This window comes from Mixophyes fleayi, chromosome 3 (genome assembly GCF_038048845.1).
Source record: "Mixophyes fleayi isolate aMixFle1 chromosome 3, aMixFle1.hap1, whole genome shotgun sequence".
Classification (NCBI taxonomy): domain Eukaryota; kingdom Metazoa; phylum Chordata; class Amphibia; order Anura; family Limnodynastidae; genus Mixophyes; species Mixophyes fleayi.
In genome coordinates, this window is record NC_134404.1 from 230,856,933 (window position 1) to 230,872,510 (window position 15,578).

The 15,578-nt window shown below is 40.7% G+C and overlaps 1 protein-coding gene across 1 annotated transcript in view; it reads right to left on the reverse strand.

The window, feature by feature from the left end:
• Nucleotides 1-15,283, reverse strand: part of LOC142144421 (plasminogen-like) — a 104,861-nt gene extending 89,578 nt beyond the window's left edge. The window contains exons 1-3 of the mRNA XM_075203262.1: nt 15,173-15,283; nt 4,783-4,918; nt 2,087-2,193 (exon numbers count right to left, since the gene is read on the reverse strand). Coding sequence (XP_075059363.1) covers nt 2,087-2,193; nt 4,783-4,918; nt 15,173-15,221 — 292 coding nt within the window. The 5' untranslated portion in view covers nt 15,222-15,283. The remainder of the gene's footprint in view (nt 1-2,086; nt 2,194-4,782; nt 4,919-15,172) is intronic.
• Nucleotides 15,284-15,578: the final 295 nt, after the last annotated feature.

Consider the following 15,578-nt stretch of genomic DNA (forward strand, 5'->3'; position numbering starts at 1 on the left):
TTCGTGGCAGTAAAGTAACTGCTGATGGGGGCTATTTATATTTATGTAATGTGGGGCTATCAATATAATATGGGATCACTTTTTATGAAATGTGGGAACTATTAAGGTAATGTTGGGTTGCTGGCGTTATACATATATTCTAGGGGCTAATAAGGCAATGCTGCTTTATGTGGGTGGTCTGGCCAGAACACCAGTGACATCATTAAAATATGGGAGTCATTGATGATCTGCATTTAATTATGGGGTCTTTGGTAACCCTTACCAAGCCACTATAAGGGTCCCAATAATCATCATTACCCTGGGCCCTACAGGCTGGGGGACTAGGGAAAGCTCCTGTGCTTTTATATTTGTTTCTAGGAGGGCAACATTATTTTTTGCACCTTCCCCTATAGATGCTTCAAGCTTGCATTGGCCAGCATGGAACGGATTTCCTCTATGGCAGGGGGATCATACACTCAGTGTTTTAGTGGGAACCAGTCAGAGCTGTCTAGCACTGGGGCTCATTCAGAAATTTTGGGGGTTTGCATGATTTTTTAATTATTTATGTACAGAGCTTTCACATTTATCTTAAGGGCCAATTATTTTCAGTGGGCCTTTAACAATGCACTGCAAGATTCTACACCTTCACATTGAGAATATAGGTGCTTCATGTGTGAATCAGAGATACTTGGATTTGGACTAGTATACCATTTGTCTTTTGCTTATTCATTTTATTAATTAACTTGAAGTGACCAACCACAATACACTTATTTCTAGCTGGAGGCTTCTGCACCCACCATCATCATTAGATATGGCTGTCAGTGACAGCCCAGGGGTCTCTTGAAGGGGCAGCAGCCAGTTGTCAGCACAGAGAGTGTTAAAGTGATAACTGCTTCCACATTCAGTTGGTGGCTTTGCTAGAAAATCCAGTAACATCACCTGGGATTTTCTCAGTTGCGACGACAACCTATAAAAATGTAGGGGAGATCGTGGCTAAATCTCCCTTGTAACTAGTACTGTTATATCCAATGTTGTCTGTCTAATAGTGTGCCGGGCAGATCCATTCGAGTCTCCCCTCACCATATAGTTCACCAAAGTTAAGATTAAAAAAAAAAAGTATATATAGTGGATGATCCCACTTCTGAAGTTTACATCTTGATACGTCTTTATTAAATGCTAATGAACCATCTTACTTCCATGACTGATGGGCCCTCTGCTTAGGGCTGAGGAAGACCTTTGACATCCTGCATCTTGATAAGCCAATCAAATGCAAAATCTAGTGCCTGCATTGAGTATATTAAATGAATTACTAGCTTTCTATACTACGCAACTAGGCACTTCCGTTGTTCATCTCTGTACTAAATATACCGCACATATTTATTTTCGGATACATTTAGTCTTGTTTTCTTATTCTGATGTTGTGTTCCTGTTTTTCTATGTAATTTAACCCCAACCAAAGGCTTAATTCTCAAACCCACATCCACCATATGTGTATCTGCACCACTGGTGAGAAACTTTACAGTAAATCCAACTGCCATAAAATATCAGTCCACCACTGATGAGAACAAAATAGACTGAAGCAGATTGGTCCAGTGAGGCTGACCCCATCAGCTAAATCATAAGCAGTAATTCTTATTTTTGTCAACCCCCTAAGTTAATGTCAATTTCACTCATTTGAGTAGAGGTTATTTAATAATACAATGCAAACCATAGCAACTAACCAGAAACTAACTTTCATCTAGTGCTATTGAGAAAATTTAAGTAAATTTCTTATTGGTTGATACATGTTGGTGCTTTATTTTTTCATTTGCACAAAGCAATATGTTAAATAAATAAATGTCTTGCTTACAATGTGTACAATGGGTTTCATTTTTAAATATGTTTACATTCAGACCCTAAAACCTGCAAAACTGAAATAGAAACAAATCAAAGAAAAATTAGCTTTAATAATCCCACGTACGATCTAACCTATATCAATTCATGCACTCTATAACTCTTTCTTAAAATAGTGAATAATGACATTAGCCACTTAAACCAAAACATATGTGCATTTCTTGTTATTAAACATTTGTATTATCTAAATTATATGTAGTACATTAATACATACTTTTCTTTTCATATAAGGCAACATCGTTTCTTCTGCGTAACACTGAAGATTTCTGGTTGTCAGGCTGTGTAACACAAAATTGATTTTTTTTGCTGTACAAAAATGACCTGAATGGTTTAAAAAATATATGGACATTAGTAAATGAATAAAATCATACTATGCCAACTTTTAAAACCTGTCCTGCAGGAGATCCCGGAGGACAGGTCATGTGACAAGTGTAGGACGGCATGGTGACACTGTCGCGTCACCATAGCCCCACCCCATACTATATAAAAAAAAGTCACATTCACTGCATTGAATAGTGGAAGGCGGGACTTAATGCCGCAATTGAATTTCATTAAGCCCCACCTCAACAAGTGTCTGGGAGGTTGCCTACTCTTCCGGGAGTCAGGGAGGACTCCCCGAAATTTGGGAGCCTCCCGGAAATTCCGAGAGAGTAGGCAAGTATGAATAAAATATGTAAAATAACAGAAATGTGAGATTTCCATTGTAGGAAACTACTAAGAGAAGTTATTGGTCAAACTTACACTGTATTAACATGTTCATTTTTCTGACTGCATTGTGGAAAAATAGATCATTACATTTTTTTTCCCATGGGTGTAATTGCTGTTGCAATTGTTTTTGTGTGGGTGTGTCTTTTCAAGTGAGGCAAATTTTATTTGTGATGACATTATCTTAGTTGGAAATGGGCACAGAAATATACCAGTGAATGAAGACATCAAACATGTGTAAATATGACATTTGTGCATATATGTTATCCAGACATCAATTTCAATTATGAGTTTGTAGTTTAGGAAAACAAAGTGACAAACCGGAAGTAATAAATTGTGCTTTCACTTTACGAGGGGAATTCAATTGACAGCATTACTCGTGAGAATAACGCAGCTTGCGCACTATTACAGTTAGTACAGTAATTTTAACACAGATTTCTGCTCACTGCTCTCAGAGCTGTGAGCATAAATCAGTGTTGACATTACCGTACTAACAGTAATAATGCACACAATTACCGTAGTTACAGTAATAGTGCGTGGGCCACGTTATTCGCACAAGTAACGGTGTCAATAGAATTCCCCCTCTGACTATAAACCAGTATGCGTATATATGACTCTAAAATATGGAGACAGGTTATTATGTAGAGTCCATTAGCCATTAAAAACAGGTGGATTAACAGGAGCATCTAAATGATTTATAGCTTTAGTAAAGTATTTTGTAAACCAAATATAATATAGTTTAAGAAGCCTATTTTCTTTACAGAGACCAACCATATTTTTTCAGTCTTCCTGTCATTTTCCGTTTTCCATTTTTAATGTACCAATTATCTTCATACATAATCCACATAACTGTCTTTTTCCTCCAAATTAAAATTAGATTGGAACTTTATTTACAGTAAAACAAAGAGAATACAGGTTAAAAGTTAAGGTGGAAACCCCCTAAAATTGTCCCATGTTTTTAGATGGTTAAAATATTTACATTTTGTCTGTTTTAAGCAAATGTAGGTTTTTTCCTAAAATTATGAAATGGAATGTTGAGGCCTTCAACTGTTTGCATTTCTCTCACCAGGATAATTTGATGGGAAGTAAAAAAAATACTTTAGAGCAGTGTTTCCCAATCTCAGTCCTCATGTACCCCTAACAGTGCATGTTTTCCATATCTCCTTGCTGGAGCACAGGTATATTCTTTACTGACTGACACATTATAATTATACCACCTGTGGATCTGTTATAATGTGTCAATCAGTAATGAATACACCTGTGCTCCAGTAAGGAGATATGGAAAACATGCACTGTTAGGGGTACCCGAGGACTGAATTTGGAAGAACTGCTTTAGAGCATCAATATATAAATATTATAGTTACTGTATGTTATAAGTCACTTTGTGTTAGATTAGACTATTTAGAAATCAGCTTAACTCACTTTGTAAACTTCTTTTCCCACATCAGTAGAGATCCAGTTAGTCTCTGTTGATATGGGATCAAATTCGAAAGTCTCCTGACTGGTTCACTGCTTTTTGACACCTGCTTTTCCCTAAGGTTTGTATGTCTCCTTTTTATATTGGACACCAGCCAAGGCTGTCTAGCATTGGGGCCAGTTGAGAAATTTGAGGGAGGGGCCATGATGTCCTATTTTTTTAAATTATTTGCTTAATTAGTAGCAAAGTTTACCAACTAATTTTGTTGGGGTTTTATTGTCTAGAAATGCCTTTGATATGCTGTTCTGTACATGCATTTCTCACTCACCGCACTGGTTTCAAGGCAAAATCGACAGTCTGAAACCAGTGAGCACTTATTACTAGATTCCTATAATTCTATAGTTTATAATGCCTTAACTTGATCATTTGATCATGATTTCTTCGTTGTCTGGCCAATCATTTATTTTGTTTGGAGGTATGATAAACTGGAGATTTCCATTTAATAGATTCAGGGAATTAAAAATAGCAATTTACTATCAATTTCTGCAAATCGCTCTTTGCAAGATTCCCCTCAGGGTTTCCATTGGTGCTCACTTTATTGCAATCTGCTACTATAGATGCCAGTAGTAGCATAAATTATTAATTCTCAAAACTATAATTAATTTTTTTAATCAGTTTAATCATCAAGGTAGCACCCCTATTGCTACACTGGAGTTGGTCAATATATCTGTGTATAGGTCCAAAGCGACTGTCCTTTGACAATGTATTCCGTTGGCTATACAACTTACCTACAAGTAAACTTCACTTCTGTTTCACACTTCTTGACACATTCCAATTCATCTGTAGTTATGTAAATCTCTCTTTTATTACTCAGCATCCATGCTCCTTCAGTTTTTACATAGTCTTCTAGTTTATCACCTACAACTATCAAACAAAGAGTAAAAATTGTTATTGCAGATCGTTCACTATGTGGTGCTGAATTTGAGGCCCTATTCACTTATATTTGGAATATTTCAAGGATCTATTTTGTCTGTAAGACTTATTTGACTAATCTTACGTTTTGTCCAACCATCCTATGTTGTAAAACAGTAGATTTTAAATATCCCCCAAAATGGAAGAATGTAGTTTCTTTCCCTAACAACTAAAATTAATATTCCCCTTTTACAATTAAATAACCTTCCCCAAAATACTCATTTATCTGTCAAAGAGTAATGGGCACAAAAAGCTGCACAAAAATTGGATTGTTGCAGGCACGAACTGCCTATTATAAGAGGGAAATGGTGCTGCAGTTTAATCTCATCATTCGTATTACTACTTTTTTAGTGAGGTTTACTAGACGCCATGCAATTTCTGGAGTCACATGACTGTAACTGTATAATATTGATATAACTTTAATGGGGGAAAAAAATCCACAAAAAGATGCTAATGAACATTTACCAAAGTGTTAACAGTGTTAGACATAATATGAGTGTATGAGGAACTTCAATCATATTCTAAGCACAGGCTTTTTGTCCAGTGCTTTCAAAAGAGAAAAAAACTGTCAGGTTGAATCTTTTATGAACTAGTTACTTCACACTGGGGTCAGTGGCAAAATGAAGTTGTGAACTCCCATTAGAAGGCCACTAGTGGCTACTATCCAGCATTAAAAGTGATCAGGAGTGCAAGTACTATAAAACACAGGGCCAATGTATGACCATAACAGGACTTAGAGACCATGGAACATTACACGGAAGGATAAACTCTACAACCCAGTGGTGAGCACATTCAATTGAACATGTAATATGAAAACTTGGACTAGAGCTATAGAACACATTTGGGGATATTTGCAAGAATTTCTTCAATGGAAAAAGGTTGTGTTGCCAATAACAACTAATCAGAAACTTCCATTTTCTAAACAGCACTAGAAAAAGCACATTAAAAATCTGATTGTTTGCTATGGGCAACAAAAAGTGTGCACTAGTTTTTATAAGTGTCTCATTATGCTCTACCTTTGGAATGAAACCAGTAGAGAACAACTGAAACCAAATTTAATTTGAAAAAAACCCTGCAGAATTTGAATGTGTACTCAAATCAACTGGAAGGAGGCACAGTCAGAGCTCAACACAGTACAAAGGTATAAGCCATCTACATCAATGAATAGGGAACAGTTGGTTTCAAGACCAACCCCAACATTAGACGCTACCTAAAGTGCTGGCAGCTTCTCACCTATGATGCTGTCAGCTGCTGGTCAGCAATGTCAGTGATGGGTTGAAAGAGAGGGGAGGGCTATGTTATCACTTATAAAAGTAGATGGATCTTCAATGTGCCGTAACTTCTGTAATAATTAGAATCAATGATAGAACTAGGTACATTATTCTTTATAATACTAGTTTTCGTAATGAACTCTGACGTGATGACATCTTAACTCATGACTGTATGCAATAAGTATCAAAGTATTCTTCATAGAGATCACGCTTCACTTAAATGCAAAGAAGGGCAATGCAGTGAGAGAATGCATACCTGTCCATGAGTGCTTACCATAAACCTGACTATTACATTTGAATATGTTTATTTATTATTGTCTCCAGCCTTATGATTATTTGTCATGAGGAGAATATGATTTGTGGAGTAAAGCAGGCAAACCCTAGACCATTTGGCAATTGCTCTTTGGTTAGAGGAAGGCTTTATACATCTGGCCCTTAACTTGTTCCATTGTTTGAGGGTAGCAGTGATCTTATATTATAAAGAAAGGGCTTGTGATGGGGCGTGGCCTGACAGCCAAGATGGTCGGTCAAGTTTTCTAGAGGCTCCGTCTGCTGAAAACTTTCCCCACCGTCACCTGCCATTACAGCTGCTTAGATCTATTCTCACCTACCACCAGTGGATAGAGGCAAAAGCGCTGCTTCCCCGACATAGCTTTTTTTTGAGTTTCTTACTCTTGGAGCTTCATATTTCCCCCTGGTCTTCCACTCCGTCCTTTTTGGCGCGAAGAGAGAGCAGTGCTCAAGTCTCCATACAACATTAACCGTTCCTGGCTGCAGCACTGGATGGGTTAGGACAGCGGTGAGGAGTTAAGGGAGACAGAGAGAGTCGGCGATCGATCCCAGCTGCACTACCCCCCACACGGCACTTACCGCTGTTGCCTGGCTTCAGCGTTGTGAAGACAGGGCTGCATCCGCTCACGGTCGCCTGTTATATCAACTCCTGAGAGACGGTGACCTAAAGAGAGTGCGAACCTCCGAGTAAGCTGCCCATCCATCATCCCTGACTGCAGCCTTCAGCCACATCTCCTGGGGTCACTGTGCCCTCCTGAAGGGGCCATCAGCACAGCGCCTGGCCAGTCATTGGAACAGGGAAAAACTCCTGTAAACTGATCCGGAGCCTGCATCTCAATAAGACCACAGGTGAGCTGCTAAGGACTTATAGCCCTATCAAATTTCTACATATATGTGCAACCTTTGCATAGCAGGCTTACAGTCCCAAGTTGTTAAAACAAGTAACTTTGCCGACTTCTTTGGGGAAAAGATAGTGCTTACAGTCATTTTCACCCTCACTTAAAAATTGCTGCAACTTCATAGGAGGTGCTGCCATCTTGTGGCCATAGTATACATTGTTTTTTTCTGCAGGTCCTTTCTGGTACCCTCCTGCCACCTAGTGACCAGAGTTTTCAGCTCACAGCCCTGGTCTTCTAGGTTTTAGTCAGCTTTTTTGATTCCCCTGACGCCATCTAGTGCCGATACATAGCACTTAACTGCTTATTGATAATCTCAAGTGCTACTTTCCTTGGGTTTGTTTTTTTTTTTGTTTTTTTTTTTTATTTAGAGAAGGGGAGGGAAGGGAAAAAAAAAGAAAAGGAAAAAAAAAAGAAAAAAAAAAAAAAAGGGGAGAAGAAGAAGGATAAAAAAGAAAAAAAAAAAAAAAAGGAGGAAAAAGAAGAAAAAACAAAACAGAAAGACCCCTCTCATCATGGAGTAACTAGTCTCTACCCTTGAACCTTGGGGACTTTTCGCTAGCATCTTGCATTGTCCATATTACTCTACAGTTGGGTTGCAGTGCTTCTCCTATTTCTCGTGTCATGTCTCACAAACCGAAAAAAGCTGCCCAGGCGGCCATGTTTGTCCGCAAAGACAAAACGCAAGCGAGCTCCTCCACACCTGAAACCCCGTCATCGCCGATCTCGGTCCATGAGGAATCTCAATCCTCAAATGTAATTTGCTCCACACCAGAGCTGTTAAAAATCATTCAAACCACCATACAAGCCGAGATGAGAGCAGTTATTCAGGACATTAAAGCTGAAGTCCTAGCGCTCGGCAATCGCACAGACTCTTTAGAACGCAAAGTGGATGATGTCTGTTCTCACCAACAATCAGTCGATCAGCAACTCGCAGAAATGCGCCAAACAATATCAGACATGCAATATCACAATGAGGATGTTGAGAATCGTACAAGACGCAACAACGTCCGCCTTAAGAATATTCCAGAACTCATCGACACTGAGGCTTTACCTAAATACTTGGAGGGCCTTCTCCGTTAATGCCTTCCTGACACTCCTTCCTCCGACTTTCTATTGGGCCGTGCTCATAGAGCTCTCCGGGCCAAACCTCCCGCAGACCAACCACCCAGAGACGTGGTGATGAGATTCCATTACTACACTGTCAAAGATCAATTCATAGCTGCGACACGCAATACTCCAGCTGTTTCCTATTCTGGTCATAACATCCAGATTTTTCAGGATTTAGCTCCCTCAACTTTAAGAAAACGTCGCAACCTGATCACCATCACGAAAGCCCTCAGAAATCATCGCATTCGATATCGATGGGGCTTTCCCTTTGCTCTCCAAGTTACTCACAATGGCTCCTCTCATAGGATTAATACTCATGAAGAAGGTCTCTCTATGCTGGAGAAACTGGGCATCCCGATGACTTCTCCATCCCTGCCCACAGACAGCTCTTCCGTTCCGCGAAGAGCCCCTTCGCCTACTTGGTCTACAGCCTAATTCGTTTTTGGGTCTCCTCATCGGGCTTCTACCCGTTTTCAACAAACTATGTTGGTGTGATTTGCTTCTGTTGCTTTTTCTTTTTTCTCTCCCTCTCTCTCTGCTTTCCAATACAGGTTCTTCGGACCCCCGAATCAGCGCTGATCTAGATCCCGGATTCTCCACAGAGGACTCGACTTAATAGTACTCATCTATGTAACTGTTATTTTTTTGTTGATTCTGTTAGTTAACACACCCTGATACTATTGTTTCCAATAACTCTTGTTTGATGTTTCAAATAATGTTTTCTCTTTTGTAAAAAGCCTGTTTAATAGCCCGTCAGTGTGATGTTATATGGAGCTCATGTTTATACAGTGAGTCCTCCCTAAGTTATACTATTTTGACAAGGGTATTCTAGATAGGTTATTGTTACCCAATAACTGCCTTTTGATACGTCCGCTATTCTAGAGATGTTGTTAGTCCTCGTAGATGCTGTTGATTTAAAACATGTTACTGTTGTTGTGTCCACTCGATTCTTAGATTTTCCCCTATACAAATCCTGATCCTCTAAAACGCACACATTTAATCTCTTCCTGACCTGACGAGAGACCCTCCCCAAGTGTTTATAGTCGTTAACCCACTTTTGCGATGTTGCCCACTTCGCTGTATGTCCCCCCCATACTTCACTTTATTATATTAGACATGATTTTATGCCATTTCAAATGATATGCCATTGTCCGTAGGGAGTTTTGGGATATAGGTCTTGGGCCTCCCCTTGGACATGGCATCATCCCCAAAATGCCCCCTCAGATCACGATCCCTTCCCCAAGGTTCACCATACTTTCCTCCCTTCCAACTTGACAATCTGGTTAGCTTGTTCTGGTCCTTGACTGTCACTTGGACTGCCAGTCACGACCCCCACGAACCCCATTGACACACAGGATGTGTCTTCCGCATAGGCTTAAACCGGAGTCTGGGACCCCCTTCTCCGGTCCCTTCCCTTCCCCTTCCTCCCCCTCTTTGTCTAGCTTGCAGACTTACCTCATTAAGCTTTCCTTCTTTACACCCTCCATGACTATCAAGCTAATATCTTTAAATGTTAACGGTCTCAATGCCCCACAGAAACGCACCATGGCGCTCCAAGAATTAAAACGCCTGAAGGCTCACATAGTCCTCTTGCAGGAAACACATTTCACACACTCGCACCCAAGCCTTACAAATAGAACCTTTCCGCACGCATTTTATTCTACCTCCCCTCGCAAAACTAGCGGTACTGCTATCCTAGTCCATCAGTCAGTTCCATTAACTGTACATTCTACAATAACAGATGACCAAGGCAGATATACAATACTGATTGGATCTATTTCACAAACGCCCATAACCATAGCGACTCTCTATGCTCCTAATGTGGGACAGGGATCCTTCTTTTCAGATTTCTTCGCTAAACTTTTTCAGTCAGCTAAGGGACACGTCATTCTGGGTGGAGACTTCAATGTCACGTTGGATCCAAAGCTAGACCGCTCTCCTCCGTCACCCTCCTCCTTGCGGACCTCTAGAGACTCTCGTCATCTCTGCTCCCGAATAAAGCTGTATGATCTCTATGACTCTTGGTGGGTCTTGAACTCTTCTGCTCGTGCATACACACATTTCTCCGTCCCTCACAATGTCCATACACGCATTGACATGATTTTCACAGATAAATCTTCCACCTCCTCCCTGCGCTCTTCGGATATAATCCCAGTTACCTGGTCAGATCACGCTGCGGTCTCTCTTAATGTCGATATCCTTCCCGCAGTCCGCCCTCATCGATCCTGGCGCATGCATGACACCCTTGTCACCAAACCGGAAAACTTACAGAAAGTGTCACAGTCAATCGAGGAGTTCAAGAACTTCAACTCCTCCCCGGATATCTCGCACTCTGTTATATGGGAGGCTCATAAAGCCACTATCAGAGGCCTCTTAATTAGCATGTCATCAGCCCAGAAAAAAGTTCACTTAGCTCGGATTCAAGGTTTCGAATCTGAGCTTCTCTCCCTCACCAAGAAGCATCAACGCTACCCAAAACGCAAAACTTATCTCAGAATCCTAGCTGTAAAAGCTCAGTTACAGCAACTCTTGTCCACTAAAGCAGCCAATACCCTGAAATGGCTCCGCCAAAGATTCTACGAGAAAGGAAATAAAGCTGATGCCCTCTTGGTCCGTAGTTTATGTACCAAACGGACCCGCAACAGAATTATTCATATTCTAGACGCCTCCTCCTGTAAGCAATTTGATCCACAAAAAATAGCTAACCGGTTCCAGGAATTTTACTCCAAACTGCACGACCTTCAATCTGACGCTTCCCCCCCTAGAGACCTCAGATTTCGCATTAAAACATTCTTAAATACTTGTGGTCTACCAGCGCTAAGCGTATCACAATCTACCTCACTTAGTCAGGATATATCTGCGGACGAATTGAAACTTACGGTCAAATCTCTGAGAAATACCTCCGCCCCGGGCCCGGATGGTCTCACGGCCATATATTACAAAAAGTTGCTCCCTGTCCTTTCACCCATGCTCCTAGATCTTTTTAACTTGATCCTCAAGGGACAAAAGTTTGACAGCGCCACCATCAGAGCCAATATAGTGGTGATCCCAAAGGAGGGTAAGGATCCTAGCCTGTGTGCAAGTTATCGCCCAATATCATTACTAAATACTGATTTGAAACTCTTCGCTAAGATTTTAGCAAACCGCTTGGCCGGTGTGATCCCCTGCTTGGTCCACCCTGACCAGGTGGGTTTCATTCCCAACCGCCAGGCAGCCGATAACACAAGGAAAGTCATCAACTTAATCCATGCTTCAAATAAGCTTAAAACCCCGGCTCTGGTGCTCACGCTTGACGCTGAAAAAGCCTTTGACCGGGTTTCATGGCCTTTCATGCGCGAGGTTCTCAAAGCATCAAACATTCAAGGTCCCTTCCTCAATGGAATTGCCTCTCTCTACTTCAACCCCTCAGCAACGGTCCTGGCTAACGGATGTGCTTCTGCGGCTTTCTCAATTCGGAATGGTACCAGACAGGGATGCCCCCTCTCTCCCCTCCTCTTTGCCCTAATGATGGAACCTCTGGCCTCCAGGATTCGCCTCAACCCTAATATATCTGGCATTTCCACAGGTTTAAGATCGGCGAAACTAGCCCTGTATGCAGTCGACGTCCTTCTAACCCTTACAAACCCTCATGTCTCTGTCCCGTCTGTTTTTGCTGAAATTAACGAGTACGGTCTCCTTTCAAACTTTAAAATCAACTCCGATAAGACTGAAGCCTAAGCCCTTAATCTCCAACCAAACACTCAAACTCACTTGCAAGACACCTTCAAATTTCACTGGCAACCCCATCACATTAAATACCTAGGTGTCAATCTCATCAAAACATATGATCGTCTATTTTTGGCCAACTTTCCCCCACTAGTAGCCGCCCTAAAGCGCGATCTTAAGTCCTGGTCCCCAAGGTATATTTCTTGGATTGGTAGAGTGGCTTCAGTTAAGATGAATATTCTACCAAGGATTCTTTACCTTTTCCAGACTCTCCCTGTACGCGTCCCATCACTCTTTCTGAAAGATCTCCAGGCAAGTATCTCACAATTTATATGGTCCGGCCGTCGTCCTAGAGTTCGTCTTAAAGTTCTCTTTCGTCACGCCCGGAATGGTGGTTTGGGGCTACCGTGCCTCCATAAATACTACCTGGCGTCACACCTCACCCAAGCCGTTCTTTCTCATTCTCCCCCCCAAACTAGGCTTTGGGTCGACACAGAGGCTGACCTCCTCCAGATGCTATCTCCCAGTATTTTGTTCTGGCTAGACCCTAAGGACCTTCCTCCCCTGCTCTCCCTCCCCCCTACAGTTCGCTTCTCTATTGAAATTTGGAGATATAGCACCCGCACTTTTAAACTCTTGTCTAACCCCAAGCAGATGTTCCCTCTTTGGCATAACCCCTCTTTCCCTACAGGGGTCAACCCGAAATCTTTCTCCCAATGGACAAAACAGAATATTTTGTTTCTTTCCGATATTGTCCCAATGGTTTTTTTTCCGACCTTTGCTGATCTTCGTAAGCGTTTCCATCTCTCGTCCTCCGTGTTTTACCAATATCTTCAAATTCGTCACATTTTCTCCTCCTTAATAGACCCTCATGCTCCTCACAATCGCTCCCCCCTAGAAACCTTCTGTAAAAACAAAACGTCTTCTAAAGGCTTGATATCTACCTTCTATTCTCTACTATTGAATCATAATCTGCCTGACAAGGAGACTCATGAGCTTCGCTGGGAGGAGGAGATGGCCGAGTCTCTGGATCCTGAGGAATGGACTGAGATACGCGAGGCAGTCGCCAAATCCTCCATCTGTACAACCGTTAAAGAAAACTCCTACAAACTATTATTCCGGTGGTATTTAGTCCCTTCCAGACTGAAAACAATCTATCCGGCATCTTCGGACCTCTGCTGGCGCAACTGTGGCCAGCGTGGCTCCCTGTCCCACATCTGGTGGAGCTGCCCAAAAATCATCCCCTTCTGGAAAGAGGTAGCTGACCTTATTTATAAAGTGTCAAATCTAAGATCTCCATTCCATCTTTCATACTTTCTCCTCCCTCGACTACCCCCCGACACCCACAAAATTATGTGGTTACTCCCGGGCCATATCCTGACCGCAGCCAGATGCTTAATAGCCAAGAAATGGAAACAATCAGAGAGCCCTTCTATTTTGGAACTAATTCAAAGTGTTTGGCAAATACACAATCTAGAGCACATGACTAGTGTAGCTAATGATCGCCCTTACAAATTTCTCTCCACATGGCACAGGTGGCAAGATTACTTCTCTGCTACACCTTCCCCTTCTTAAAGAATGAAAACAACGTTACCTTGGTAATTGTCTGTGCTAAGTCTTGCTAGGTTCTGCCTCCCCTTTCTCCTTCTTCTTTGCTCTTCCCCTTACTAACATCCCCTCCTCCCCCCCCTCCCAAACTGCCTCCCCCCTATGTTCCTCTTCCACTATTTCCTCTCCCTTTCCCCCTCATGGTACTCCGGATATCTCATAACCATATCTCTTGACTCTCGTTTATCTGCATATTACTAATCCCTCGGACCATTACGTTTGTGGTGGCTCCGAGTTCTATGCCTCACATGTTTTGCAAACTATTGTTGTTAATATTGTTATGAATTGTTTGAGCATAACAAATACTGTACCGTTTATACTTGACAAAAATCTGAATAAAAATATATTTAAAAAAAAAAAAAAAAAAAGGGCTTGTGTACACAGGCATCTTTATTTGTATCACCTATATTTTTGGCAGGTGAACAGAAGAGAGATGGATACAACTTTTTTTTAGAATGAAGCTGATTGAATAGGGATGGGGAAAATAAATACCCATGATATTTAGGTTGAAATTATTATATGGTCATTTTCGATGATTATGCTATGTGTATTTATTATATATGTATTTATAATTCCTTTTCACCTTTACCCAAAAAACAGATTGTATGGATAGTAAACACTTTTATAAAGCTTTAATAATCAGTGTTTAATTTGGATAAACATAAATTAAGCAAGACACCCACTCAATATTTTAAATAATATTCTCCAGTTGATAAGCATTGGAATTAATTTTTCCATTTAAAGAACCACTTAATCAAAACTACAATCTGGCTTACATAAAAGTGTTCCTAACAATATTCACAAATATGTATGTATTGCTGTGAAAACATGATGCAACATTGTAGAACGGACCAATATTGTTTAGTGAGTGGTCCCAAAATGAGCATGATGTCTATTAATGATCTTATCAAAGATTAATAAAGTTATATAAGTGGCCAAACTGCACAGTGATCCCGATGCTCAGCGTTCAAACTGAGTCACAGGCTCAGCCTGTGTGTGGTCACCTTAAAAAGTCTCAATAGCTCCTCAGTACTGAGGACATCGGAGACAAAGTTAGGATCATATCATGGCAATAATCCCAATGAAGAACACTGAAATCAGCCTCTCTTGAGTCTGAAAGGGGTGACAACAGAGAACAATATCCCACCTTTGAAGCCAAAGATTCCACCAGAATTACTAACTCGATATTAAATATTATTTATTCCATTTATTTTGTTGCTCCACTTTAATGTAACATTACAAATAAATCAAGTAAATTTTTTAAAAGTTCAAAAGTTTGAAAAGTACAAAACACAAATATGATACAATACATTAAAATATCTTACCTGTACTTGGCAAGAAAAGAAGAAGAAACACAAGTTTGCTAGTGATCATTTTAGGTGAGATTTAGTAGTGAGCTGTGAACACTGACTTCAGGTGATGGTTACAAAAGTCACTTTAGCAAACAAAGTTGCTAGTTTTAATCAATCATTATCCAGGTGTACTCTGGAACCTTATACTTTAAATTGTTCAAACATAGCCTTGGATGGAAGTGTCGTAAGCTCTTATTTACGGTCTATGCCTGGTAAAAGCAATCTGTAGATCCCATCTAAAGTTCTGTAGTACACAATTTTCTTAATAGTTTCATTATTAGTAAAACTTGTACTCTGGTTTTACCAATTTTTGAAAAAATACAACAATCATCACCAACCATCATCCAATGTGATGCCTTTCAAAAAATAGGATGTAGGG